Source organism: Athene noctua, chromosome 1 (genome assembly GCF_965140245.1).
Source record: "Athene noctua chromosome 1, bAthNoc1.hap1.1, whole genome shotgun sequence".
Taxonomy (NCBI): Eukaryota; Metazoa; Chordata; class Aves; order Strigiformes; family Strigidae; genus Athene; species Athene noctua.
In genome coordinates, this window is record NC_134037.1 from 53,750,456 (window position 1) to 53,778,381 (window position 27,926).

Genomic DNA, 27,926 nt, shown 5'->3' on the forward strand with positions numbered 1-27,926 from the left:
ATACTGCATACAAGTTGTAGGAGTCAATGTTATTTCTCTTAACAATCGCTGGCTTTCCAAATGCCAGTTGTCCTTTGACATGCTCTGTTTTAAATAAGGGCTGAAGAGCAGTAATGAAGCTAAAGGCCTGCTAAAAAAAAAAATACTGTAGCGTTCCATGGTAGTACCGACAGCACACACGTAGTCCTGCATTTAGCTCTCCTTTTGTGGACTATTGCTGCAACTAACACTGAAGGTGTTAGGGGCTGAGCTGTAAGGAAATGGAACTCCAGAGATTTCAGATCTGAGCGTCCTCTAATTGAAGACAGTGTCTTTATGCAAGACAGGCTAAGGAAAACTTGTGTTACCCAACAGTTACCATTCCTCCCTTGTTCCCAGCAATAATAAAAGCTGATGCAATGTATAAGGTTGCCTTACAAAAGGCAAATATATTTAATAGTGTATATACAAATTAACTGTTTGGTAATGCTATGCAAGGCAGGAATATCTTTAAAGAAACCCTGAGCAAAAAGGAGGATGTAAATTTTATTTTACACTTATTGCAACATTATTTCTGGTATTTGTTTGCTATATCAACTAATAAAGGAATATGTTAAAAACAGATGTTAAAATAAAACTGGGCATTCTTTCCATTTGCAGCTTATTTAAAAAGAGTTCTGCCCCATCAGCTTCAGAAAAGGATGTTTAACACGGTAGAAAACAAGCCGAGCCTGAGTTACCCAAGACAACCAATTCCTTTAGCAGAAAGAGTGTCTTCTGTCATCAAAAAGAGCCATCTGGAAGAGCGTTGGCTCCCTGCCAAGAACAACCCTTTAACAACTGCTTGTCGTGCACTTTAAGTAATAACGTTCATAACGGCACAACCTGGAGTGTTGGTAGAGGTCCTACTGGAGGAGCAACGTATTCCTCCTCCCTCAGTAACCGCAAAAGGATGTTCTTCTTATTCTTTGGCCAGTTATAAATGTGAGTGTTCTGCAGCCAGGTAGGCACGTGTTCCTGAAGAACAAGAAAAACAAAAAGTGAATTCTCATAAATCCTCCTGAATCTGTACCAGAACCTTGCAGATTCCATCAGACCCTGCCAGGCAAAATTTCATTTTGTCTGTTCTAGGCACTTCCCGTAACAGCAAGAAATTTTAATTTGGCTTCAGAATTGTATTTGAGTTCCTAAATAAATGAACTTTGTGTGATCTCACAGCTTGCCTGTCTTCCTTTCTTTTCTGCCATCACATTGGCTAATTTCACTATGTTTCAAAGGGTGTCTGATCTCAATGACAGGCACCTAAAGGCTTGTGAAAATAAACATTGAGAAGGGAGATATTACAGTGCCCCTACCAGGGAAAGGCTACCACCTTAGTAGCTGCTGAAGGATCCACACAACATGTTCAACCTTGAGATGAGAATCAATAGGGAAAGAGCAGGACCCCGGGAGAGTGTTTCTCACCCTGGTAGCCTTCTCCCTGTTCCCCGTGCACCTTCCTTCACCAAGCATGGCATCCTCTGGCCACCTCCTGAGCAGGAGGTTGAGGCTGATGCTGAGCTTGAGAAGAGGCTAATGCGTGTCCAGATTAGCAGGGTCACATCTCCACCACTCGTTGCATCCTGGGAAATATGCAGCCTTTCAGAGGGGTTGGCTGATGCCCATTAACATAAAGAAGCTGAGATCACCATGGCCCTGGACAATGACAGCAGGCTGATGGAGAGGAGCCTGCTCAGACCTCATGTTCCCATGTCTCCACAGCCTTGATTGGTTTCCTGGATGTGTAGGGGTGAAGGACTATTACCATACCACGGATTAAAAGAGGTCCAAAGACTGATCCCTGACCAAAACCAGCTCACGTCCACTGTGGAGGTGGAAATTTATTTTTGAAGGGCTATTGTTGGAAACACCAGAACACAGCCAAATTGAGACAGCAGGTAAGCAACATGAGCAGTCAAGACATCCAGCACTTTCACCATGGACCTCTCATTTAGCAGGGCAGTATTTTTCCAAGGTGGCCCCTCTTAGGAGCAGCACAGACCCTGTCAAGTCAGTAGAGCTATCTCCAAGAGGACAGAGCAAAAGGCTGCTGGTATGCACCAGCTCTCTGGCGCCTTGCCAGGGGATGCCCTGGCATGGGCAGCACATGTCCTGCCTGCCAGCAAACAAGCTAGCTGCAGTCCAAATTTTTCAATCCCAAACCTCATGCTTCTCAAATTGGCTGTCTTTTCCTTGGCCTGTACAGCTGTAGGAATGAGGCTGCATTGTTTCCACTGCCCACGGAGTGGTTTATATTAATTGATGCAACCACTCTGTTATATCTATAGGATTTATGTATAAGAAGGAGGTAAGTCACACTGGTACCTACAGACCTATTAGTCTGACCTCACCTAGGCTTCTGAACAAGCAGTCTGGTGAGTGGCAGAGGTGTCTATCATGCCTGGCCTCTTTCTGCAGTGGCTGAGAAAGTACAGGCTTTGGTCAATGGTCTCCCCAAAGTGGAGGTTTTAAAATGTTGCTGTTCCAGGTGGACACCTCACTGACCAACAAGGGTAAGATCCAGCAGTGTTCCCTTTGGTAGAAGTATGAATAAGATTTCTTGCCTCCACCTGCAAGTCTGTTTCACAGGAGTGGATTTTAATCTTTGTGAACTTTACTCCTTTGACAAAGCTGTTTGAAATTGGCCAAGAAATTCAAAAGTTACTAGGAGAAAGAAAGATAACTATGTTTGCATGCATGTGTGCACACTTACTATATAAAATTCGTTTCTTTACTAAATCTGGTTAAGAGCTATAGAAGGAAATGCAATGAAATACAGCAAGAGTTTACCAAATGAGCCCTCTCTCTGTGATAAGAAACTACATTTTTTGGAGGAAGAGAAATGCAGTACACATAGTTGGTTTGGACTTCAGTAAAGCATTTGATACAGGTCCACATGGGAAATCACTAGTTAAGCTTGAAAAGATCAAAATTAGTGTGAGAAATGTATAGTAGGTAAGAAATCAGCAAGTGGCGATATAATGAGAGAAGCACTATACATCCAGAGACAGGCTCTGTGCCTTTCTTCCAGAACTGCTCCTGTGACCAATTTCATTTAATATCTTCCATAATGAACTCAGTGCAAAAAGCACCTCCATGATAATCAACTCTGGCAATAATTTTAACTTGAGGGAGGTGTGTAGGGGTAAAAGGGTAACTAGAGCTGCTATTTTGATCCAGAAGGTGAGCAGAGAAAGTAAGAAGGGGGCTTTACCCTGTCCTGTGACACCAGCTGTCATTGCGGGTGGGAGTAATGGGAAAATGATTACTGCCCATCTAATTTTTTGTATTCAGCTGTGTATCTGTAAGCTGAGAGGAAATTCTCTTTACACCATAGAGAGAGTATTTGCTAACTGAGGATCAAAGTGGCAGGAAGAGGGCAGAGCATGTTAGTGTGGAGGACAGGGCTGCGCATTCAGGGATGTGTCAGTGGAGCATGGTTTGAGCTTTCCTGTCTTCCCTAGCACCAACCCTGCTCACCTCACTGCTCTGGCTGCCTCTACTCTGACAGAGGGAGCCTCCAGCATGGGGCAATCATGGCTTCATGCTTTGGTCACTGGGTGACTGCATCAGGATGACAAATTTCTGTGGATTGGCTCGATGCAAGCCTTGAACCAGCAATACCCAGGTTTCCTTTAGCAGTATACGACAGGAAGCTGGAAATGCCAGTTCCACCTTAACTCTGTGTTGTGCTTTTTCCCCTCATTATTCAGTTTCCTAATGAACAGTCTTTGGATCACATAGATCCCTTCCTGTTGAAGGTCGACTAACTTTCACATACCAGCAGTGCTTTATGATGTGCTTTGTATGAGATTAACTCATCTAATAGCCATGTCCCCAGATGAAACCTTCCAAGCCTTGCTTTTCTGTTCTTTTCCTCTGCCTGCTACAGGAGTACTTGGAAATGTAAAGGACAGTATAAAAAAGACAAAATTAAAGTAATTTGCCTGCCAACACCATCCAATTGTACATAGACGTGGCATTTTTCAGGTACCTCACTTCCTCTGACTGCCCACAGACTTCATTACTGCACTGGTGTTCTCCTTCCACCCATGATGTCCTCAGTTATATGATCATTAACTAGTTAGATGAAGATAGATGACATACCAAAGAAATGTGTGGAGAAAGAGAGCAAAGCTTAACAGCAATAGAAAATATTGACCTGCATAATTTAGATGAGAAAGGCACCTCTCAAAATACTAAAGGGTGACGTGGACTACAGAGGATGGGCCGGAAGGCTGCCTGGAGCCTGATGATTTGATAGGACCAGCTGAATAAACCAGCCCTGGAAATTCCTTATAGATCACTGTCTGAGAGAACCACTGCTATATACTAAATACTCCTCTGATACATAAAGTTCAGCCAAAATTAATGTAAGTTTATTGTTCTTGTGTCTGCCTCAAAGCCCAAAGACAGCTATAGTGCCTGCTGGGCCACTTCTCTCTGCAGCGCTTAAGGTGCCAAGTGGTTGCAGGCTGTGTGGTCTGTTCATGTGGCAGTCACTCAAGGAGCCCCCAGGGTTAGGAGCAGTACTGCCCTTTCCCCCCAGAACAAGCTGCAAAGACTGACTGAAAATGCTGACCTGTACCCTGCCTGTGGTCTGCCCAATTCCCACCAGTGCTGTCTCCCAGCTTTTCACACTTAAGGCAAGTACCAGACTGAGATCATTCAGGAAGGAAGTTGAATGACATGAAATACCAGAGGTACTGTGCATTCCAAAGGACCTCACATATTTTTCAAACCCAGGGACATATTTTTAAATTTCAGTTAAATTGGTGCCTAAATAAAGAATGTCGTTACACTACATTCCACAAGTGCAGTGGGAATTCACAGCCTTACAATCATTTTGACTCGTATTCCAAAATTTGGGCATCCAAAGAAATACAAAGAATCCTTCCATACTTTTCCAAAATGCACCTGTATCTAGGGTTACCCAACAGTGCACACAGCAATTAGTGGTGAAAAGCGAACACAAATACAATACATCTGTTATTTGGGGAAGGATGCAATTTCTCAACTATAACTGAAGCTGTCTAACTTTTCTGGCCTTGTAAAAATCCAAGAGTTTCTCTTAGAGTGAGGAAGAAGAGATGGGAATCTGTTGCATTGCTTATTTCTTATTCTCAGATGAATCTTCAAAACCAGTAAGGACGGCAGATGAAATTGCAAGTCCTAAAAAAACTTACAGTTTGCCTTTGATGAGCCCATCAAAGTTCAAGCAACAGCCTAGTACTTTAATATTTATTATCCTCTTTATTTTTATATTCTCAACCCACCCTCTTCCAGATCCTCACTTCACATCAGTCATAAATCTCTCCCATCTCACTCATCAGTATTACATCTGGACAAAATTATAAAAGGGTTAATATAAAAAGCATGCTTGCTGGATAGATTGTCTCTCTCCATTTAAATTCTTTCAATGCTCAAGACAATTTGAGTTTTAGTTGTACATTCATCATCAGAAATACATTTATGTGCTGATTTATATTGTGGATGAAATGTTCTTTATTTGTATGTACATAAAACTATAAACTTTTCATGTAAAATGTAGCTTTGGAATATTACTAGTGGGATATTAAGAACCAAGAAATTGAGGGTTTGGGTTTTAAGATTTCATCTGGTGCACTGTGATCAAAATAATATGTGTTTAATCATGCGACAAGTATATATGCATGTTACCTTTTTGGCATTGGGAAAAAGCACAGGGATGAATCTGAAGTTCATACTTCCTTGTTGTATAAACTCAATCTGCATCTAGAATAGAACAAATTGTCAGATTTATTGTAACAACATGTTAATTTTTCTTCGCATGCATCTGAATCCTATGTGTAAAAACATTTGTTGCTTACTTAAAGTGCTCTTCTGTTAAGTGATTTGATCTATTGCTGGTAGACTCAGTATCATTTTGTTTGGCCACTTAATCTGATTCTTCATTACTACAGAAATGATACAGGAGAGATCTGTCAACGTTTCTTGAGCATTTAGTTCTGTGGTGTGAAATAATTGTGGGTTTAGCTGCAGTTGCAATCCATCTAGAACCGATGAAGCTTGACTTGACTAAGGTCCCTGTTCTGCCTCCAACAGGGTGAAAGATTTCAGCTGGAGGCCAGCTCTGTGTCCAGGCTAGGACCCAGCCTTTTCGCCATGTGCCAGCTCTGTGCCTGAGCTGGGACCTAGCCTGTTCTCTGTGTCACCAGACAGAAGCATCCCGGGAGTGTAAAGACAGCAAAGTACTGCTGAGAGCTCATCTGTTGGTGACAGCTTCTGAGAAGTCTGACTGCAGGATCAAACTGCGGAATCAGATGGGTTATAGACTGAGAAAGGCAGCAAACCACGAACTGAGAGAGAAAGGATGATTTTCATGGCTCTGTGGGCTCTTCTGGGCTAAATGTCCATCCTGTGACAGACTGCAGAGATGGGCATCTGTGACTCCCACTGGTCCCCTGCCACCCTGAGCCCCCCAGAAGCCCCGCTTTGCAGCTCTGGCCTTCTCTTTACAATTCCATCTCAGTCAGCTTTACTGCTGCCCAAAGAAAGGCCTCAGTTACAGGATGGCCGAAGCGATAGAGGCTGGTTTATAGGGAGGAAGGTCAGGCACTGTTAGATAAGACTGTGTTCAGGGCTATATGACAGGGCAGCAAGGGCTCAAGAAGGTGAAGGAGGGAAAAAAACACGGAACAATAAAGAACATGGAGAAATAAGATGAGCACATTTAATAGGATTTTTCTTCCTTGAACCTCTTAGCAGATGTTAATGAGCATACGGAGCTGATGAGAGGGAGGATTAATGAATTCCAAAGGGGGGTGTTTAACTATGGGGATTAGGGAAAACAAAGCAAAGAACCTGCCATTTGGAAACAGATTTGTCTTTTGAGAAGAAGAGACAGAGTCTTTGTAAAACAGCAAATGCATGTCCTTGCTTACCATCCTGTGGATGTATTTAGTATGTAAGCCGTGTTCGTCCCTGTCCAGCTGGGATTCAGCCCCTTCCACATCCTGTTTGTATTTTGGACTGATTGCTATGATTATCATCACCGTCTTCTGTTAGGGAGAAAAGCACTTTTATGAAATTGGGAAACGCAGCGTGTTTGGTAGAGGCAGATCGGAAATCTGCCAGTTTGTGTTTTAAGTGATCTTTATGTTCTTGGCAAACACGAGAGGATCTCATTCATTCTGGCAGGAAATACAGGAGAACTCGTACACTCATTCTCCTCATTATTTCTCGAGATCTCATAATATAGAAAATCTAAATGGCAAGAGATATATTAGCAACTACCAGTTCACAGTTGGAATCCCTGTAATAAAAAGCTACTTTTTATCAGTTTAGAGTGTCTATGTACATACACAGAAAAGTTTTATCTTCAAATTCAGACCTAAATGTTTTCCAACAGCTTATGCAAAAGTGCATCTATTTAACCATCTATGGCTTTTTACACATAAAGCCACTAAAAGCGTTATGTTGCCTATGGAAGCTACTTCTAGGGCTCTTGGCAACAGAAATGACAACTTTTCTTGCTCATCTCTGTGGTGAAGTGTGCAGAGAGGTGGCTGTGCAGAGGGGTGGGCTGCTGCGTACAGCTTGGGCAGGTTTAGTAGTACCTAGCAGCTCTGTCCCACCTTGTCGCAGTGGGCCAAAGGCAATGCTACTCACCTTGTCAGGACAGCCTGGATCCTCCCTGTGACCTGTTTAATCCCAGGCCCCCACTGATCTCGGGTTTCCTCAGAGGAGCCATCCTTCATATCCGGGAAACATGTCTCCTCCTTAATGGTGGGCCAGTGAAGAGGCTCAGCAGATGAAAGCCTCCTACTTGTGTTTACCTAGGGCCTGTCTTTCATCCCCGCCACATCAGGCTGTGTAAGGCTTCCAAGTCTGTGGCTCACAGTCAGCCTGGCACCTAATTAACTCCTTCCTCCTGTGCAATATCAAGGGAATTTGCCCCACCACAGGGTCAAATACGGTAAGGAGCCATTATCCCTTATACTGACTTAACATACTCCAGAATGACTTTTGCTTGTGCCTGACATGCATGTAAGCACTTACAGATGTTGAGGGTTTGCAGAGACATGCCTGGTTGCACACATCCCCCTGCCTGGGTTCAAGCAGTCCCTTCTTCCTCACACTTGTAATGGTTTTGAAGTCAGAAACTGCCTCTACAATCAATGGAGGAAAGCAAACATTTCTGGGGCAGGAAGTCAGAGAAGGGTCCTCATGTGGAGGCAGGGAATTGCTCTCTGCACATACTGGTTTCTCCTACTGACTGTGCAGGAGTCACAAAGGAGATCTGCCAGTTTGTATTTTAAGTGATAACGATGATCTTGGCAAAAGGAAATTCAACCTGGCTTCTAGTTTCAGTACCTCCATTACACATGGTAAGCCCAAGCCTAATTTGTCCTGATGAAAGCCCCAAAAGGCATGACTGCATTATGGCAGCCAGAGGCCCTGAGCTGGCTCTGCATGCAGTGGTACCATGCCTGCGTGGTAGTACACCTGAGCTAAGGTGTCCTGCTGGACAGCTATAGGAAACCTGTGTAGTGCTCTCTCAGATGGTTGAGCTTCCTTGCTGTGGTTGGGGATAGCCCACCACTTTGTCATCCTGTTCCTGAGCCATGGAGATCTGTCCAGAGTGAGTCAGAGGCTTGGTGGCTACCCAGCAAGGCATGAATCAAAGGAAGCCACCCCATGTGTTGAGTGACAGAATCGCTGGTTTGTCTCCAGCTGTGCCAGCAAAATGGCTTGATCCTAAAGGAGATGTGTACTCACTGCTCAGTTTAACTCCAGAGGAAGTTTTTGCTGCAGGGGACTGCACTGACAGCAACATAAATCTCTATTTTACTTCTCAGATAGATACAAAGTGATGAGAGCAAATCTATCATTCGACTAATAGAATACCAATTCCCAGTTTACATATAGGAGGTTTACCCAGAAGAACCCTTCTGTGTTTTAGATAGCAATGTAAAAGCTACAAGTGAGAAGCAGGATGAACATTAGCTACTACTATGCAGCCTGGGATGAAATACATATATCATTTTAACAAAGCATAGCTAAAAACCACTACTTGAAAATGAGATGGAGGAACAACTTGTCCGATGGCAGCTTCAGGCTGAATTTAACAGCCAGCATTGGAATTTGGCAGGAATGTCAGGATTAGCACTTCATTTCTTAAAGAAAGAGCTTTGGGACCGTAAGATACAGAAGTGAATGAGATTTGCCTATGCTCTCTCTCAAGGCCTCTGCCATTTCTGTAGGGGCAAGGAAGGAGTCTTGCATTTTGTTTCTGCTCCTGTTGCTATTAGAATAATGCAACCATTTTCCTCAGGTCACCTCTGCCATGAACAAGGTTAAATTGCCTTCACATACATCACCTAGGTAGCGCTCCATCCACTTAATGATGTCAATACCTCGTACTGAGTCCTCAAATATATCAATCTGCAAGAGAATGAAAGTCTGTGATGAGCAACGCTGTTTTCAGCACAAATCCAAAACAGCCCCATACTAGCTACTGTGAAGAAAATTAACTCTATCCCAGCCAAAAGCAGCCCAAAGGGTATATACCGAGTGTCAATTTTTAGCTTCATATTGAACTAAATTTCCACGGTGTGTGGTGGGAAGTCAGCCAGGTCACTTATACTGGATGCAGTAACCCAGACTTCAGCGACAGCAGAGAGGTGGAGGACTTCATAGGACTGAATATGACCAACACCACTCACTTCTCTGTGTGCTCAGTAAACCCGGAAACTGGCAATCAATGACTGCTTTTGATAGAAGAGTTATGTTCTTCTCTCAAGTCTTTCTCTTTCCCTTTTGAAAGTGGAGAACATACTTGTTGCCCTGGTTTGGGGCCACTTTGTCATATTTATTATTCTGCAGCAGGGTCCAACAATCGCCTGTCCAGCAAAGGTGCTATTAATGAGCCTTCTACTCCATACCTCTATGGTGTCCAAAGCTTTCTTATGAATTGGTCATAGTACAGAACTGCAGGAGAGAAGTATAACTGCAGTCTCGGGAAAAAATCTTTGATTCATGAAAATAAATAAGCACGTGCAAAGCGCCCCACCAAGCCTCATTCAGTTTAATGATAGCCACTTGCTTAAATGCTTTCCTGAACTGAAGCCAAAGAGTGAAGGTTGAGGGGTCAGATAGCATATGCACTTGAAATAAGAAAATATGAATCTAGAGCCTCTGTGGATGGTTCCCTTAGAGAGGGCTGTTATGACGAAGCAAACTCACAGAAGTTAAATGAAAATCTGGATAGTTTATGGGATTAGACAGTAGGACACAGACCCTTTCAGTCCAGTAATTTTAGAATCCCTTTTAAAAGTATAACAAAGCAAATGAAACCATGAGATGGGCTGTTTCATTAAGCTGTGTGAAATACACTGATTTTAGATCATTTTTTAGCAGAAAGGTTCTTCACATCTGAAGAAACAACGATATAATAGCATTGCAGAAAAAAATCTTGGATGGAATGAACATGAAAATTGACCTTTTTTAATATTGATATTACAGATCAAATATGAGAAAATGTTAACGATATAGGTCACAAAACCTCATACCATCGCCCATCTGGTATCTGGTGTCATAAAATGAAATTTTCCAGGGTCATTATTAAAACATATTTCAAAGCACAAAATTCAGTTAAAATATGTGCAAACAAAAAGGCAAATCATTTAAGTTACAACTTTTAAAGCCAAAGCTAATTCATTCTTTTTGTATCTTCTTTAACCTACAAAATGCGATGATAAACAGAAAAACATCTAAATGGACAGTGTATTGCCTCTGCTTTTTATAAAAAATGTCATTTTTCTCCCCTGGCTGAAAGTCATTTTCTCCAGAAGGAATACGTACAGCAGTTTGAAATCCATTTACAAGCAGGAAGTTCACAAATTTCATAACCTCCACTGCTGTGTCCACCGAATAGGTTATGAAGACCTTGCCTAGGAGAGAGAGTCCATGTAAATAGGCAATACGTCAAAATACATCACTCAGAGGTTGAGATTTTCACAGCCCTCCTTTTTCACTGCACTACGGGTTCTGCCCACCTATGTCTCTCCTGATTATTTACAAAACATGTGAGATAGCGCATGGTGGTGTTGAACTCAACCCCCTGTACAGAAACCTTGCTCTAGGTTTAAGTTCCTCCTGCCTTGCCACTGGCAAGCGTCCCGGTGGAAGCTGCAGAGGGTAACACCGCTCTGCCACACGCCCTGACCTGCTGCCAGAACGGCTGCTCCCCCAGCCCTTTGGCATATGTGGGGTTGGGACCTCACCCAGAGCTTGTGCCACCTGTGCTGGCTACAACCAGCACAGCTTTTCCCCAGACCTCATGGATCTGACTGAGAGCTGGAGCAGCCCCCACGCATGCCTCACCTTACTGCAGCATTAACTCCCCGTTCAGGCAGGATGGATGGCTGATGACAGCAATGTCTTCAGCTGTCCTTGCCATCGTGGAAGGAGTTTTCTTACTAACTAAAGAATCATGGATTTGCAGGTCTAAGTAAACCAGCTGGCTATAATCTAATCCAGCTGTGCGTGTATCACAAATGACACAATTTTATCCAGTAATTCCTGCATCTAGGACAGACTAACTAATAAAATAGGGTCTATCCAAGCATGGTATCTGGTGTCATAAGTCACTCCTACAGGCCTGAGATGCAACTCTGGATTTGAAAGGTGATGCTCAAAACAAAGAATAAGGGAAAAATCAAAACCTCGGGAGAGATATGGAGGTTCTTAGCAATGGTCTATCTCACCTGCTAGCCAGCATGGCATTAAGAAGGAAGCCAGTTTTCTGAAACCTGACTGTCCCATAAGAGTTGAAGAGTGAAAGCCGTGCAGAGGCTGGTGGCTGGGGAGGCACCTCAGCCAATGCCTGTGCTGCCCTCAGCCCTCAGTGTGTCCTCCCGGCCCAAAGTCATACCCACTCATCAGGTCAGGGAGGAGCTGAGGTCGAGACTCGACCTATTTGTCTGGTGTGGGACAGGCAGAAATGCTTTATCCCCAGGGCTTTGTTTGTTATTAGTCTTTTACTGTAAGCTTCAGTGCCTTCTGCCTCAAAGGGACATCCTGTTTAGCAAGAAGTCATGAAAGCAATCTAAATGGTATTTATTTTTTGTAAACAAAATAACAGGCAATTAATGACAATTATGTTTTCAGGAATCACGGGTATAATTCCATCCCGCCAAACACAAATGCTCACACTCTACAGATGTGATGATGCTCAGTATTTTCTTTTCTTGTTGTCTTTGTGTCTTAATGTCATCCCCCTGCCTTGTCCCCCCCCTGGAGCTTTCCCACCTAAAGCTGTCAGGCTGCGCCATAAAATCTTGCACAGAACAAATTTGCTAACCACTTACGCAACTCCTCCGGCAAATTGCTGGTTCTCAGAGTTCCCTTGGCTGCAGGGTTACTGAGAGGTCTCGGGATGGCAGCTGGAGATGGAAAATTGTCAGAAGGACAACAGCATGCTTCATCTGGGCCACACGCCCTGGGGGGCAGCTGACCATTAGGTAGCTGGTTGTATAGCTGGTTTCTACAAAGAAAAGTGAGGATTTAAAAAATACTTCTTTTCAACTAAGAGTCAGATTTTTTTTTCTTTCAATAACACACTAAGAACTATATCTGCATATTAGCTAGGAAAAGTTCTTGGAGAAATGCTTAGCTTGGCATTTCTACTTAGTTATTACAGCATCTTTTGAACGGATACCTTGGTGACAATCTACCACAAGAAGCAGTCTATTGCAGAAGCAACGTTAGCCACAGGAAGTAAATGCACCTCATAGCTGAAAGCTGTTCCGTCTGCAATCAGCAGAAGCAAAGGCCATTTCTGAGCAAGAAATAATGCCGTGTCATGGATGCTGTTATGCACGTATGTGAGTAGGGTGGCACTTGGGTAACCTCTTCCCATTATCTAAAGGCTGCTTCATGGCACCTCAGATGCTCTCAGGGTGTCCTGTGCAGCACAAGAGGCACAGCACAAGGTGGGGATTGGGAAAAATGGGGATACAAGGGCACTCGACCTCCAGCTCTGGCACAGCTTGGAAGATCTCCAGTTTTGGACAAAACTCAAAGTTTTACTAAAGGGAACAAAGTTAATTTCTTGACCAGCAACAGCAACATCCAAGAAGGATTACTCATGTCAGGGATCTGTGCTCCAGACCTGCAGTAACCTTGCCTAGTGTCTTTGCTATTGTAACAAACCGAGAGAAAGGGATGATGTTAGAAAGCTGAGTGGTTCTTGTCCTGCTATACTTTGTCCTCACAGTTTAAGTCAATAGGAAGGGGAACCTACAGAGATTTTTATGTAAGGGCGCTTTGAATCTGCTGGACAAGTGTTAGGATTCTCTGAGAGCTTTTGCCCACAGAGCAGTGACGTTTAGTCAATCAAGCCCACTCTCTTTTTTTTCTTTGCCTTCCTTAAATGAATGATGACAGGCTGGTCACAGCATGTTTTCTGTTGTCACATTAAGATTTGTTTTATTCATTTTGGTACAGATGTTTTCTGTTACAAAATACTCTATAGGCAAATATTACCAACATATAACTGCCGTTCCTGGAATCAGCATGCAAACACCAGCCACACAGCCGCAGGACAGACCCCGCATATTCTGGGTTTCTTCTAGCAGAAGAAAGTACCAAGAAAAGCAACATGCACCTCATCAACTGCCACAAAAACCTACCCTGTGGCTAATTTACAGATCTTCCCAAAATTTCACCTAACAAATGCACCAAAAATTAGGAACCTGTTTTAAAATTTTACTACTGCAAAGGACACCCGCTATTCCTCAGTATTTTTACATTTTCATACATATCTTCAGTGCAGCCTCTGCTGCAGGTACTGCCTTATCTTGCTCTCACTTTTCTGCCACAGCACCTAACTTTTCACAGACAAGAGCAGTGCGGTATTTCAGCTGTCCACCCTCTTTTTTTCCGGCTATTCTCCCAGTTTTCTGCCAAGACCATGTCACATAAGTGGACATTTTCAAACACAGATGCCTGTAAGTTTAGCACCTCTGAAAGTATTGTGGCACTTAAATAAAAATGGTCTGACTTCAGATGTCCTCAATAGGTGAAGCTTCAATTTGTCTTCAGGTAAGTGAGTCTGGAGAAAACCCTGCATGAACAGTATTTCCCATCTGTTAATGACATACTTTTAAGGAGGGAGATATAAGGTCTGATAAATTAATATTTGAAAACCATTCAAAAAGCTGTGGATGAAAAGTGCTAGACATGTGGTGTTTTATTACCACATGAAAAATCATAGAAAAGGCTGCAAACTACAATGTAGAGAGATAGCAGTGACAGACGAGATTTTTTTTTCTCTGCACTACTGAAGAGATAAGAAAGAAATCACTGGAAGCCAGTGGTTGAGGCGTCCCAGGCTGGTACAGCATAAAGCTGAAGACCGCAGTCAGCCTTCGAATTGACCTCTGCTCTCGAGCAGGAGAGCTCTAAGGTTTCAGCTGAGAGATTTTTCAATCCCTCATCCCTTTAACCTTCAAGCGTTTATCTTCCTTAATGCGTGCATTTCAGGGTGTGCTGTAACAACATATCAGGTATCTGGCTTTGAAGTTCTCTAGGGTAAGGTCAGGCCCCTGTAGGGTGTAAAATAGCAAATAAAGAAAACTACCCAGCATCTCTCATGTACCCCTGCAGCTTGGGCATGCTAACATTACAAGGCTTCAGAATTATTGCTTGAAAGCCCACAAAATCAGATCAGAGGAGCTTTCACCGCACACAACCCATCCCCCCCCCAGGCATACTTACGGGAATCGAGGAGGAGCAGGGGAGGAGCATGTCCTCTGGGGTGGTCGGTCTCCGGTGCCCTTGGGAGCACGAGGGTTTGAGTAATTTGGGATGACTTGCTGGGCTGGGCGGATAACTCTCATGCAAGGTCCAGGAACAGGAGGAAGAGGTTGTGATGTATGTGCAATATGTTGGTAAGGAGTTCTGCCATCTGGGAGGGTGAGAAAATAAAGGCAGCAGCTATCATTTCAGCCAATACATTTTTGCTTCAGTTTGCGTTATTCCTTCCCAGGCACGTCCTCCTTCATGTCGTGGGAAACTGAGCAGTTTGGTGGCGTTTGCAGGTATCTCAGTCTGAGAGAAGCCAGATCAAGGAACGTTTTACAGCCTGAAGTTTCCTATTTCCCATTCACATGTGGCTTGGTTCAGATCCCCGCCCTGGGTTGGGCTGTTGGGACAACTGACAGTTAAACATTCAGGGCTGCTTTGTCCCTGCACTTAACATGTCTCAGTGTTTTTTGGTTAGGTTTTTTGGGGCGGTTTTTTTTTGTTTTTTTAATTTCTTTTTGGCAATAACTTGTGAAAATGAATCATTCCAACATTCTCATGAAAGCAGATGCAAAATCCTGGAACAAATCAGTTTGCAACACTAAGGCTAAACAGACTGTGATTATTGTAAATGAAAAGAGAAAAAACCAGTCTTCTGGTTTGTTACTTCACCCTGTATGAATTTTCTGCCTAAGTGACCTTTTGAGGCCTTTGAGCTGCTCCTGTTGCCATCCAGGAGGCTGCAGGGGAAGCCCAAAGTGACAATTTTGCTCAAGTAATTCTGAAAAACGTTACTGTTGTTGGCGGTGCACACGTAATGCTGTTTATTAACTAACGTACAGTGGAACTGTTGGCATAAACTGAAAGAGAAAGCAATGTAAGCTGTTTGTTTCCCAAACAGGGAAAACTATTTTTTTCCCCCCCCAGTCTTTCTGCTTGCAGTTTTCATTAGGCAGCAGCTCTGTGCACTTTCAAGCTGCTGTGCACAGATCAAAGTCCAGCCTGGCAGGGCTTATTAGCGCTGCATGATTATGGTGTTATGAGCTGGCTCTGAAAGCTGCAGTACTCAAACGCTCTTTTTTTGCCCCTAGACTGTTTTTTAAAATCCTTTTAGCTATTTTGGGTCATGCTTTCCTTTTCCTAGCAGCCATGAGGACTAAAATTGTTTTAAAAAGGGGAGGGGAAAAAAAAAGAAAGAAAACAAAGCTTTGATGAAATAGTCCAATTCCAGGAGCCAACACTTAAAAAAAAACCCAACCAACCCCACAGTTGAAAAGAGATTCCTGATGAAATTGTGAGTCGGCAATATCATATTTACTGAGATTGTTCTAGGAGATTTTCCCAATGCCCCTCTTTAACTGTTTGCAACAGGACAGGGTGAAAGAGGCTGGGAGAACAAAATCAAAAGTAAATATGGCCTTCTCATGGATTCCTCATGATCAGCCCTAGGGAAGGTGGCAGGGGTCTGTAAGATTCTGTCTGGTTTACAGTTTTTTTAGGCCAATGTTTCACCAGCTTCCTTTGGATCTGTCTGACGCTACAGTATTTTAATGGGTGCAACCACTGCCTTTCAGAAGCACAGCATGGCCAAGCTTGCGTGCCCGCATACACCAACAGCTCTCATATATAAATATCTCAAATAATGGTCCCTGGGCAGATAACATTGCTGCGAGGATTTCTTTGACTTCAGAAGCAGTTTTGCTGTTGTATCTCAAATAGCAGGTGTCCGGAGCCAGCTTAGAGCCTCCGGGCACAATTGCTATACCCTGGGAGAGGCGTGTTGCAACACACAAACTGCAGAGCTTTGTTGTGGGTTGCCACTGCCCAACAATTATCTGAAACGCAAGGAGCTGTCAGGAGGTGATTTACGCTGTACCGGGCATGTGAGAAACAGGAGTACAGTTGCCAGCTTCTTAGTCCTGACCAAATCTGCTCCAGCCATCTGAGTTTATTTTATTCTTTTTGCCCTCTGGATATAGTTGAAATGGTAGTGATTTTTCTGAAGAAATCCTCTCAGAGTTCCTGCTTTAAAACAAAATGGCTTCATTCAGTAAATGTCCTACTTCTCACTATGCCCGTGTATGGAGAGGTAAACGGAGTCAAAATAGTCAGGAGTGTTGTGCAATCAGCATTTTGTCTGCTTAAAGCTGAACTGAAAAGAGAAGGTAGGGAAAGAAAACCAGGGGATGTTTTGCAAATGTTCAGCTGTAGACACTGATGAAACTCATCTGTAGTCCCTTCCCCTTTACAAAGTCCCAAGATCAGAGGTGAAAACTGAGGCTCTGATACCCTCTCTCTTTCATATACCTAATTATAGCACATCAGTGGAATGACAGAACTCCTTAAACAGATGTAATATAAATGCTGTGGAGTCAACAGAAGGTTAAAAAAAAAAGGGTTATCAGAACAGGCCTACAGCTTTTTATTACAAAGCCAGCCCAAAACGGGTCAGGGTCTCATGAGTCTAATGTAATATAAATTATATTAAAACAATGATATTGCTGTTGAATGTTCAAAGCTCACTTCGTAACAGATAAATATCTCAGAGACTGAAAAGGAATACTAATTAATAACAGGCTGTAAACTGCGTCGTAGTCTCCAAGAGCCAAAACACCCGTATTGACGGAGTCACATCAGCGTTCAGTGATACAATCACCAGCAGCTGAAAGGGCTCCATTTTAAGTAATGAGCTTTCATTCTAGCTGACAACAGAAAAAAAAAATGAGGATGATGGATGTCACGCTCTTTTCACATAGAAATAAAACACATGGGTGAGTTTGGTCATAATGCTGGGAGATACTATTTACACAGATCAAGGGTAACCTCCCATTCTGATTCTGGCAGGAAATTCTCAACTTTGGGGATCCAAGCGGGAGCAAGGAAATCTATGAAAACAACAGGAATTAAGTCGGTATAGGAGGCTGCTGAATGACTGATGCAAGGAGGAAGGAAATGACTAGAATATGAAATAACAGCAGAGAGAAGTCTGTGTATGCTCAACATGACCGACAAAGGCTAGTTTCTAGGCAAAAGCATTAGCTTTCATTTGATGAGTAACTGTGAGTTCTTTAACTTCTTCTCTGGCTCAGAGGTTCCACATGAGAGTCCAGCTATATAACCTGAAAATCTGTAAATATAAAATGGACTGCAAATAGATGTTTTAAAAGGTTAATAAAATGCATGTCATGCATCGCCATCAAGTACAGTAGGAAAACACCAGCTTGGTGAATGGTGGCTGTGATACACCCAGAAAACCTCCTGTGGAGTGAGCGGTGCTACTCACATGGGCCCTGGGGATGCTGCTCTGCTGGGCAGCGGTGCCTAAAGCAGCCGTGGGCTTGCGAGGAGGTGTTGGGATGTGGTAAGTGCTGGCATATAGGGCACTGCTGATGCTCAGGTCCAAAAAACTCTCTGGAAATCAATGGTCCTGGGAGGTCCTGGGGGTTCAGGACAGACACCAACGGCAAGGGGGGCTCCAGGTGCCTGATGCCCATGATGTCTCGCGTCTGAGAGTTGTACCCCGTGTCCACGGTCCCCAGCTCTGCTGGGGGTTTGTTTCCTGAGGGTTGCCGTGACCATGAATTCCCTTGATTGCTCTCCTCCGGTGAGTCCTCGGGAGCATCAGACAAGCTCTGCTCTGATTTACTGGAGTTGTGCCCCGTGTCAGCTGAAAGCTGTGATCTTGGCTGCATGCCTGGTTTGTCCATAGCTACAAGATGCATCCTGGAGGGAACTACTCCAGCTATTGATTCACCGGGGGAACAGAAGCGTCCATCTCCATCAGGATCAGTATATTTTGACCACAAGCTGCTGTCCGGCTCCATGGGTGGTGCTGACTGATGATGTGCTGGTGCTCTGCAGGGGCATGATGGATTGGCCACAGGCTGAGGCATTCGAGCAACACACGGTCTCTGGGACTCCTCATTCTCTGTATCCTCTCCAGAAGGCTGCAAAACCTTTTCCAAGATATGTTCGGGAAATGGGGACAATGGCATGGATTCATCCACTTCGACTGGTATGCTTCGACTCACAAAAGTGCCTGAAAAAGCAGGAAAGAAACACTGTAGATGGACAGCCACACAGACAAATGCCTGTCATCAGTCATCACTCAGTGACTGTGAGCTGGAATACTGAAGAGCAGTATGTGTTCTTTGTATTTTTATGCTTTTTAAAAAGACAGGCAGAAAACAGCTAAAAAGGTCTGGCTGAATTTTGGCAAAGCAAAAAAGTAGAGAATAAGCTAGAGTGTGGCTAGCACAAAGTTATAATTTGGACTAACCTGACCCAGAGGCCATTTCCAAGTTCTGTAGTTGCACCGGAAACGAGAGTCAGCTGCCTTACTGCAAGGCCAGGATTTTCCAGCAAACTGGAAAACAAGAGAAAGGACTCTTGTGAACATGGTACAGTTTCACACAGGCAGTAATCCTAAAATAACTCTATCTCAGAGACTGGAAAAGCAATACCAGTTAAGAGTTCTGGAAATCGCATTGCGCAAAACAGACACTTTTATGGGATTTCTGGAACTTACTGTTCCTGCTGAGACTGGAGGAGGGAAAAGCACATGAACTGTCTCAGAGGTAATTTCTGCACCTGACAAAAGAGCAAGCTGCTTGGGTCTTGAGGTCTGGCTCAGGCATATGGCAGGGAATACAATCACTTGCAATTATTTCACTCTGGACCTTCTAATAATAGCTTCACACTGATGCCACGGATCTAAACTTCACCACACACTTTGCTGAGTAATTTCAACCCCAAAGCTTGTTTCCAAGTGTTGCTGCTTATTTTATCAAAGCACTTCATCCAGACTATTATCACATGGCTGTTGTTATTTCAAATTATTGAAAATTAAAAGATAATTTAGAGATGTTAGTTACTGTTTGGATGATTTTTTTTCCCCTTCCTTTGGAATTGCCAGGGGCCCAAACATCAAAATTATCACTTCCTTTTGAGGGTGCTGTCAGTAAATCTGGTCCAGCCAAGAGACCCCTGATGATGGATGTGTCTGCTCCACCCTCACTCAGAATGACAGCAGCAGTGATGGGTGAATGCTGAGTGGGTTCAGGAAGGGCAGTAACCTTCATCCTCTTATCAGGGGTGCATATCAGCTTGTTCCCTGGAAATTTTATCTATTACCTTGGAGTACAGAGAAACAAGACCAGTGCTCATAAATTCCCCTGCTATTTTCCTTCTATCACATTTGAGAAACTAAAATCCCAGGTAGGAGAGTTATCAGAGAAGAATGGACTAACCACTCAAGCAACAGGAATGAAAATATTTGGCAACAGAATCTGGCTGGAAAGCCTAGTAAAGAAAGTCAAAATCACAACATGTTTGAAGAGCTTTTAGCGATCCAAGGATTTTGCCCAACTTCAGTCACAGTAGCTTGAGCAGAAAGGTCAAATGAAGAACATATTCAAATGACCATGGTATTAAAAACAGTTGAACAGGATCACAGAGAGGTATAAGGCAGTGTGCCAACCTTTACCCTGACTCCCACAGCGATTCTGTAAAAGCAAATGATATAGCCTGTGCTATAGGGCAAGAGTGAGGCTTTACGTTCATGCTGATCAGATCAAATGACATGTAATTCCCCCTGAACGTACCTCTGGCATAGATAATTCTGGGTGTAACATTTGCTGGGAAGCAGGATAAAAACTGTGCTCTGCTGCTGGGCTGCAATGTAAATATTCCTCCTCTGTGTAACTTAAAACCCATCTATGCAGAAGATTTACCATATATTCATACATATCCCATGTTATAATAAGTACGTCCACAGGGAGAGTTATCCTGGGATAATTACAGTGGGATAATTATGCTGGTAAATTTTCCCATGTAGGCAAGTCCTCAGAGCAGCTATTAGTTGCTCCAACACAGTGAACACGCTGCTGCTCTGACAGCTGCAGCCCCTGCGTGACAAAGCTGGATCTGGTGCCAAACCAGCTCCTTCCCATACAAGCACCCGGGCTTGAAATCCTGACAGGCAGCTCACCACCATCACACAGTTTTCCCTGTGGTTTGCATCCCCTTTCCTCTATGCCACGTCACTGATGCCGGCCCTGCTTGCTGAGTCATGGTTCTCTGACAGTCATAACCAATGTGATCAGGAAGGGAAAAGCTTCAGCTCTCATAATCAGCATGGGACCGTGACAGAGACTTGTGCTGCGCTGTCCAGTGCGGTGGTGGCAAAATGTCCTTTACCTGGGACGTTTGGTCAGATGGCAGTTTAAAGACTTAAAAAAAGAGTCCTGTGGTGGCGACTCACCCGGACAGTACAGTGCAAAGTCAGATTTACACGAATCAGGGTGTAAAGCTGGTGAGTTGTCTCCTGCCAGACTTAGGGAAGCGCCTGTGAAAGTCGGGTGTCAAACCCCCTGCAAGGTATCTGCCTTTTGCTCATCTCAACAGTTTTTCAAGCCTAACTCTTGGATCATCTGTCCTCAAAGTGCCTGCTCAGACATGCTTTGACTTGTGGGTATCTCTGTCCATTTGCTTGTAAGCTGAATGGCGCACTCTCGAGCAGCACAAATCATGTTGCAGTCTCTTATTCCCCCCACTGAGCATCTCCAGTGAACTCATTCCTTGTGCAAAGTTCACAAAGCACACGCTCAGCTGTAGGGTACTGGGGTACAGCTCCACCTCTTCAGCCACACATGTCTGAACATCCCTCCCATCAGATATAATCCTTAGCAAACACTCAAACATGGCTATTCAGAAACAAATTTGCAATGACTGGTACACAAAGACACTTCTTTGATGGTCTGTGAAGTAGATCAAAAAGACTTTGAATTCAGATCCTCTATATTCAACAGCCTTTAATTTAGCATCATGACAAGAAGAACAGATTTCTGCAGAGAAACCAAGAACTCAGTGAAGTAAATGGGAACCTCTCTATTGATTTCAGTAGGTTTTGGATTGGGTGTCAGATGAGATTTAAAAGTTACTGAATTCCTTTGAAGGCTATAACCTCCAAAGTTTTAGTCTTTCTTTTTGGTTCCATTACTAACATCTGGCTACCTGTAAAACCTATCATGCACAGATTGTATGAACCTAATGAAAGGCACAACATGGGCAAAAAAAATTTAGACTTGTTTTCTTCAAGTTTGTTAATTAGTGCATTTACTCTGCCTCTTGGAGGAGGGATATTAAGACTTTCTTTAACTGTATTGAAAATGATCAGCTCCCAAACTCTTCCAGAATAGTTTAAAAATGTCTTTCCTATTAGTTTAGCCCACTGAAAGGATAAATGCCTCTTTACCTCTCAAATCAACTCAATATTTAAATGACAGCCTTGTTTATTTCCTGTGTACCATGAGCTAAACATTATGAAAATTACTCCAAACATCAATTTGGTCAGACAGAAGAGAGACCTGATTCCATCACTTGTGTTTTTACCTACAAAAGCTTCTAGTTTTTCAAAATACAATTTTGCTTAGACCCTGCTGCAGGATAGCTGAGCAGTGAAAGCTGAGCTTTGATACCCACACACAGCCCCTGTTCCCACGGGGCCAAGGTCGGAGGCACCGAGGGGGCCGAGGGCTTTCGTGTTAAAACAGACACGTCATTAAAAAGGAGGAAAAGTGACTTCATCCTCCTCCTCCCTCAGTAGCTCTGGTTGGAGAGAGAAGCTGTTACAACAGCAGAGCTCTGTCTGTAGAGATGGCCCTGAGGATAAATTAACCCCAGGACACACTGAACACATTTTGAGCAATGCTGGCAATGGTACGTGGATGGGAATTCCCAAGAGAAATCCCCACGCTCCTGGAAATGTTACAGATGATTCAGAAATATCCTCCTCCAACAGCAGTGCTTCAGGATGTTGTTTCTGCTCTGCTGAAGATCCTTGGCTTTTGGAAAAAGACCCAACGTTGAGCACATTAACCTGATATTTTATGTTGCCTCGTATTGCAAAGTTTCATTAGGTTTCCTTTGACTTTTCTAGGTAGCTTATCCTGCAAGTATAGTTATGCATACAACAGAAAAATCACTCACTTAGGTATCCCGTGTGGAAGAATCAGGGTAAAGGAATTCTTCAACATACTGAAATACCCTCAGAAACCTGTAGCCTGATCCCTTTTCTGGCACAGAGACTGCTGGAGAGTGTAGATCGTGCCCTATCTGGTTTCCAAAGACACTGCAGCTTCAAGTCAGATCATGATATTGCCAGAAAGCTTTGAGAATTTAATATCCCCCCTGCACCTATGACTATGCAGGAGATTACTGATAACCAGCTGAAGCTGTTGCATATATTCCTGCTTGTAATAAAGTGAAGAGGCCCTTCCTAAAGGGACAGAGTATCCAGGCCTGGACTGCTCTCAAAAATGTCGAGGGAACGCCTTAAACCACCCTTTCTCCTTTTCATTCCTCTGCTCATGCACCCAGTTCTGCAACGTGCATTAATTCAGCAAATAACCTTCCTGGGTGGGTGCTCAGTGGCCCAAGCTCCCGGGTAGAAATCCCATCCCAGCTTCCTTGTGAGGCTTCCCAGACCTGGAGAGGTTCTTCCACTGCTCCTGCCAAGGAGCCCGGAGGAAGGCTGCCCAGCCCTCCTGCTCACAGCTGGCCACTGCTGGTGATGGCTGCTTTTGGGAAGCTGCAGGGAGAGCATAAATGAAGAGGAAAAAATTCTTCTGCAGGTCAGTAGAGATGGGCCTGAGCACCCAAGCTTGAAGCAACGGCCAAATTCCCCGAAAAAATATCTGATGGAGGCTAGGGGCTGGCCAGGGAGACGAAGGGCATTGGGCTCAGGCTCATCTGTGCAGTTTTCTTGCAGCTGATTGCAAAATCATAGAATCATTATAGAATGGCTTGGGTTGGAAGGGACCTTAAAGATCATCTAGTCCCAACCCCCCTGCCACAGGCAGGAACACCTGCCACTAGACCAGTTGCTCAAAGCCCCGTCCAACCTGGCCTGGAACACTGTCAGGGAGGGGGCAGCCACAGCCTCTCTGGGCAACCTGTTCCAGTGCCTCATCACCCTCAGAGTAAAGAATTTCTTCCTTATATCTAATATAAATCTACCCTCTTTAAGTTTAAAACTGTTACCCCTTGTCCTACCTCTACACTCCCTGATAAAAAGTCCCTCTCTACCCTTCCTGTAGCCCCCTTTAAGTACTGGAAGGCTGCTACAAAGTCTCCCCAGAGCCTTCTCCAGGCTGAACAACCCACCCCAATTCTCTCAGCCTGTCCTGCTAAGGGAGGTGCTCCAGCACCCTGATCATCCTCAGGGCCCTCCTCTGGACTTGCTTGAGCAGGTCCATGTTTTCCTTATGCTGGGGGACCAGAGCTGAACAAAGGACTCCAGGTAGGGTCACACTAGAGTGGAGCAGAAGGGGAGAATCACCTCCCTTGACCTGCTGGCCACACTTTTCTTGATGCAGCCATGGATATGGTTGGCTTTCTGGGCTGTGAGCGAACATTGCTGGCTCATAGTCAGTTTTTCATCCACCAATCTGTCAGGTATTTCATCTGTTTCCCAGTATGAAGACTCGTCAGGATGCGCTGTCCCAAAACACACACTAACCATCTATCTGCTTCTGATTAGAAAACTTCCATTGTGAAGAAACAGAAGAGACACTCTGCAAAGAGAGCATAGCTGCACTCCCCATCACTTCTAGAGAGAGGGAAGATATCTTTGCTCTTTTGATCAAAGTTATATTTGTCTACATTATTAAAAAAGAAAATATTAGGATGAGAAAGAAATCTCACCTTCCTTGGTGCACAACACACAAGGGAAGGGTTTTTTATTCACCAATCATGGCATTTCTGAAATGGCATGGGTATAGATTAAAGCAAAGCTGAGATCACAAGGGGTAGGAATGGGCAGGAATTTCTTGATTCCCAAATAATTTATGTGTGCTTTGGCTGAATCCTTTAAGCTCCCTGGTGCTGCTGATATCCATCTGCAGTAAGCAGATGCAGAATTTGCAAGCTGCTGTGAGGATGCACCCATTGAGATTGCAGCAAAATGATGTTGCCGTGGGGTCAGATAAGTGTAAATGTGCAAGTAGACTTGTGTTAAGTGCTGCATTCTCTACAGAAGCAGTAGACACAATTTGCCTCAAAAAAACCCAGAGACAAATCCTTTTAGGAAGAGGAAGTGCAAATGTGGGAACTGTTTTGGGTCTCTAAGCTAAACAAACACAGCCAAGGAAACCCAAACTGCAGAGTTTCACACTTCACCATGAAGAATTTTGGCTGCTGTTATTATGGACCCTCTCCCTTAGGCACCCTCCGCAGCAAAGACTAAGGCAATGTGTCGTGTACCTAGCGCAGATTTTAAGCCCTCTGGGGCAGGTAATGTTTATTTTTACAACTTAAGGCAAAAGCAGAAAAAGAATATAAAAACAACATTCCTCTTCCACACTGACTACATGGTTGCTCTTACATATTTTCTGTAGCAGTGGCATGAAAGTCTACATACACCAGGAGAACAGGAGAACATACTTCAAACCCTCCCTGAGTGGTCAACATCATGTTCCATTTTGCAGCACTGGTGTTGCTTCACCGGGCAATCCATGGTGCAAAGGCTAGCATAAACCTGATGCTTTTTGCCTCTTTAGTGTAGACTTTGATATGCGTGTAATAGGAATGCTAGGCAATAAGTAGTGAGAAACTAGAAGAGCAATATCCTCCAGCAGGACCCAAGCATATCACATATAAGCAGCATTTCCTGCCAGTTTTCTAATAGTTGTGAAATATTATCTTAGGTATCCTTAAAATATATATTTGTTTTCCAGAGATTACTTCCCACCCATTTCTGATGCTGATAAAACTCCCATAGGCACTGAATAACCCCCAAACTGGGATATCCCATGGCCCTGGGACATCTAAAAATCCTGGCACAAAATTGGGGCTGAGTGGGGTTGCACAGGGGGGACCACCCTGAGAGGCATAAATCTCCCCATCCTGCTTTCCTACAGATTCGTGCCTCACATTGGAGCCTCCGGTTCCTAATAAGGGAGAACCTCCGGTATTTCGCAGGGCTGACGTATCCCTCATCCCCAACCACTCTCCTGGCTCCACAGCGCGAGGGCTGCATGGTGTGTGGGTGGTGGGAGGGTGCAGGGAAGCCTGGGGGACCTGATACATCTCCCTCAGCTGGCGTGAGAAAAGCCTAGCTCACTTGTTTCCATGAAATGTGCATAAATGTATATATATTTCAGACGTGTACCCTCTGCCAAACTTCAAAAGCTACTGCTGGGGGTGGAGGGCATTGACAGACACGAACACCATAATTGCAGATGCCTTTTTTCCTGCCTTAGAAAGACAAAAAGAAAACCCAACCCCATTAAAAAAAAAAAAAAAAGAAAAAAAAAAAGCATGCTTCAAGTCATTGTTGGTGCTCAGCAAGAGCAAGCCCGACCTCGGAGGCTGACGGCATCGCAGGCAGCAGCACAATCGGCAGATGCTTGCCAGCAGCCATGGCACTGGGGAGCCGGTGGTGGCAGGGCATCACTGCCTGCCCGAGGCAGCGCGGACATGGCCAGGCCACGTCTTGAACCCGCCTGGGGCTTCCAAGAAATGGGAATTTCTGGTCTGGTGGTCACTGGTGGTGGTCAAGGAGCAGTAAGCCCAGATCTGCTGTTCTCTTTGCCCAGCCAATGCTAGCCCTACAAAACCTGCATGCTGAAACTGTGTGAAATGGGAGCGGGTTTTATATGGCTGATTTTATTCTAATTAAATACCACCAACTAGCTCCCACTGTTTCCATACCAACACCATGGAGAATGGTGTAGGATCTTGTTTTCTTCATGCTTTCCAGCCACCTCTCCCTCGCCAGGTCTGTGGACCTGTCCTATGCAGCCTTTTCCTTGAGGAAAGGGAGAGGGAGAGGGCGAGGGCCGTTGGCCAACAAACCACCTTGAGTTCACACAGCTTGCGGGGTGGGAGTGGGATCAGGCCTGGCTGCCAGGCATTGCCAGGCATCTACGTAAATAGGCAGGACAACATTTCGACACCAGGCGTGTCTGTTCCCAGTGTTTACCCCAAAATCCTCACGATTAAAAAAAACAACAACAGAAAAAAAAACCAACAAAACTGCAATGAAATGGCTGAAACATGTTGTAACCATCTGTGAAACTCAGGCTATCATTACATGAGAGAGGGGGAGAAAGGGAGCGAGACAGCAATTTGAGGGAAAATAAACCCCCACCGAGAGCCAGAAGTGGGTCAACAGCTAATTACAAACAGGGACCGAGAAAGGCAGCATCTCTAACACTTCTTACCTTGCGGGCGAGGGAGGCTTGAGCTGGGCTGACCGAGGAAAGCGAGAGGGCTGGCGTGCCTCCTGCGCACCCCGTCGCTCTCTTGGCGTGCCTGGGTCTCCTTCCTTGGCCGGCTGGGTGTGTTTTTTTCTTCCTTTTACGACACCCTCCCTGCCTCTCCCAGGTAAGCGGCAGAACTGGCTCTGCAGCAGGAAGTGGAAGAGGCACGGCACGGCACCGCACAACGCAGCGCCGGTGGCGGCCGCAGCCTCCGCGGGGGAGTGACACTTTGAAGCTTAAAACTCTGGAAATGCCTGCATGCGGCTCGCTCCCTCTCTCGTAGGAAGCCAGGCTGCCTCTCTGTGAGCCCTACAGATAAATAACTGTAGGGGAAACCCGGTGTGATTCCCAAACAGTGTGCCTCGCAGGGAAAGTCATCCTTTGCTTTCAGTCCTCGGTCACTTACTGTCAATGCCAAACGTTAAACCAACTGTGATTCAGACTACTGAAAACAATCACATGATGGGTATAAGAACTATATATATATATATATATAAAATGATTTCTCATCTGTTTTTTTCTTTTAGGTTAGACTTCTAGACATGTCCATGGTTCTCTCTACACCCTCAAGGAGCAGAAACTTGCTTTTCCTACAAGCTTACTTACTCGCACAGCTCTTGAAAGCCGAGTCACACCGGTGCTGATAGCACAGTGTGGTGGGGCTCTAAGAGCCCCAGTAAGCCTTGCCGGCCGCTTTGTCGGCGCAGTGCCAGGTTCCACAGCAGCTGCACGTCCCAGCCTACACTGCTTTCCTGACCCCCCACTCAGCGCATCTCCCTGCCAAGAAGCTCTTCCTGATCTTTAGCCTACATTTTCTTAGTTTAACCCTAGCAGGAGTCTGACTTGACTGCAACT

The 27,926-nt window shown here is 44.5% G+C and overlaps 1 protein-coding gene and 1 long non-coding RNA gene across 11 annotated transcripts in view; one reads left to right on the forward strand and one right to left on the reverse strand.

Annotated features, from left to right (window-relative positions):
• Positions 1–774, forward strand: part of LOC141956121 (uncharacterized) — a 36,406-nt gene extending 35,632 nt beyond the window's left edge. For all 8 annotated transcript variants that reach the window (XR_012632836.1, XR_012632832.1, XR_012632829.1 and 5 more), the window contains one exon: positions 640–774. This is a non-coding gene — a long non-coding RNA (uncharacterized LOC141956121). The remainder of the gene's footprint in view (positions 1–639) is intronic.
• Positions 512–27,507, reverse strand: TRAF3IP2 (TRAF3 interacting protein 2). 3 transcript variants are annotated; one of them, XM_074896172.1, is made up of 10 exons: positions 27,033–27,507; positions 19,088–19,174; positions 18,092–18,847; positions 14,782–14,971; positions 12,372–12,547; positions 10,864–10,952; positions 9,376–9,444; positions 6,942–7,058; positions 5,698–5,772; positions 512–996 (listed from the first exon to the last, which is right to left on the reverse strand). In XM_074896172.1, exons 2-10 carry the CDS (start codon positions 19,101–19,103, stop codon positions 850–852), a joined length of 1,635 nt encoding a protein of 544 aa, XP_074752273.1. In that variant the 5' UTR covers positions 19,104–19,174; positions 27,033–27,507; the 3' UTR covers positions 512–849. The 3 variants fall into 3 exon arrangements, 2 of the variants coding, with proteins under 2 accessions (XP_074752273.1, XP_074752274.1); XR_012632828.1 differs by lacking the exon at positions 512–996 and having other exon boundaries at positions 5,693–5,772; positions 9,381–9,444; XM_074896173.1 differs by lacking the exons at positions 12,372–12,547; positions 14,782–14,971; positions 18,092–18,847; positions 19,088–19,174; positions 27,033–27,507 and having other exon boundaries at positions 9,381–9,444; positions 10,864–10,883.
• Between the last annotated feature and the right edge of the window lie 419 nt (positions 27,508–27,926).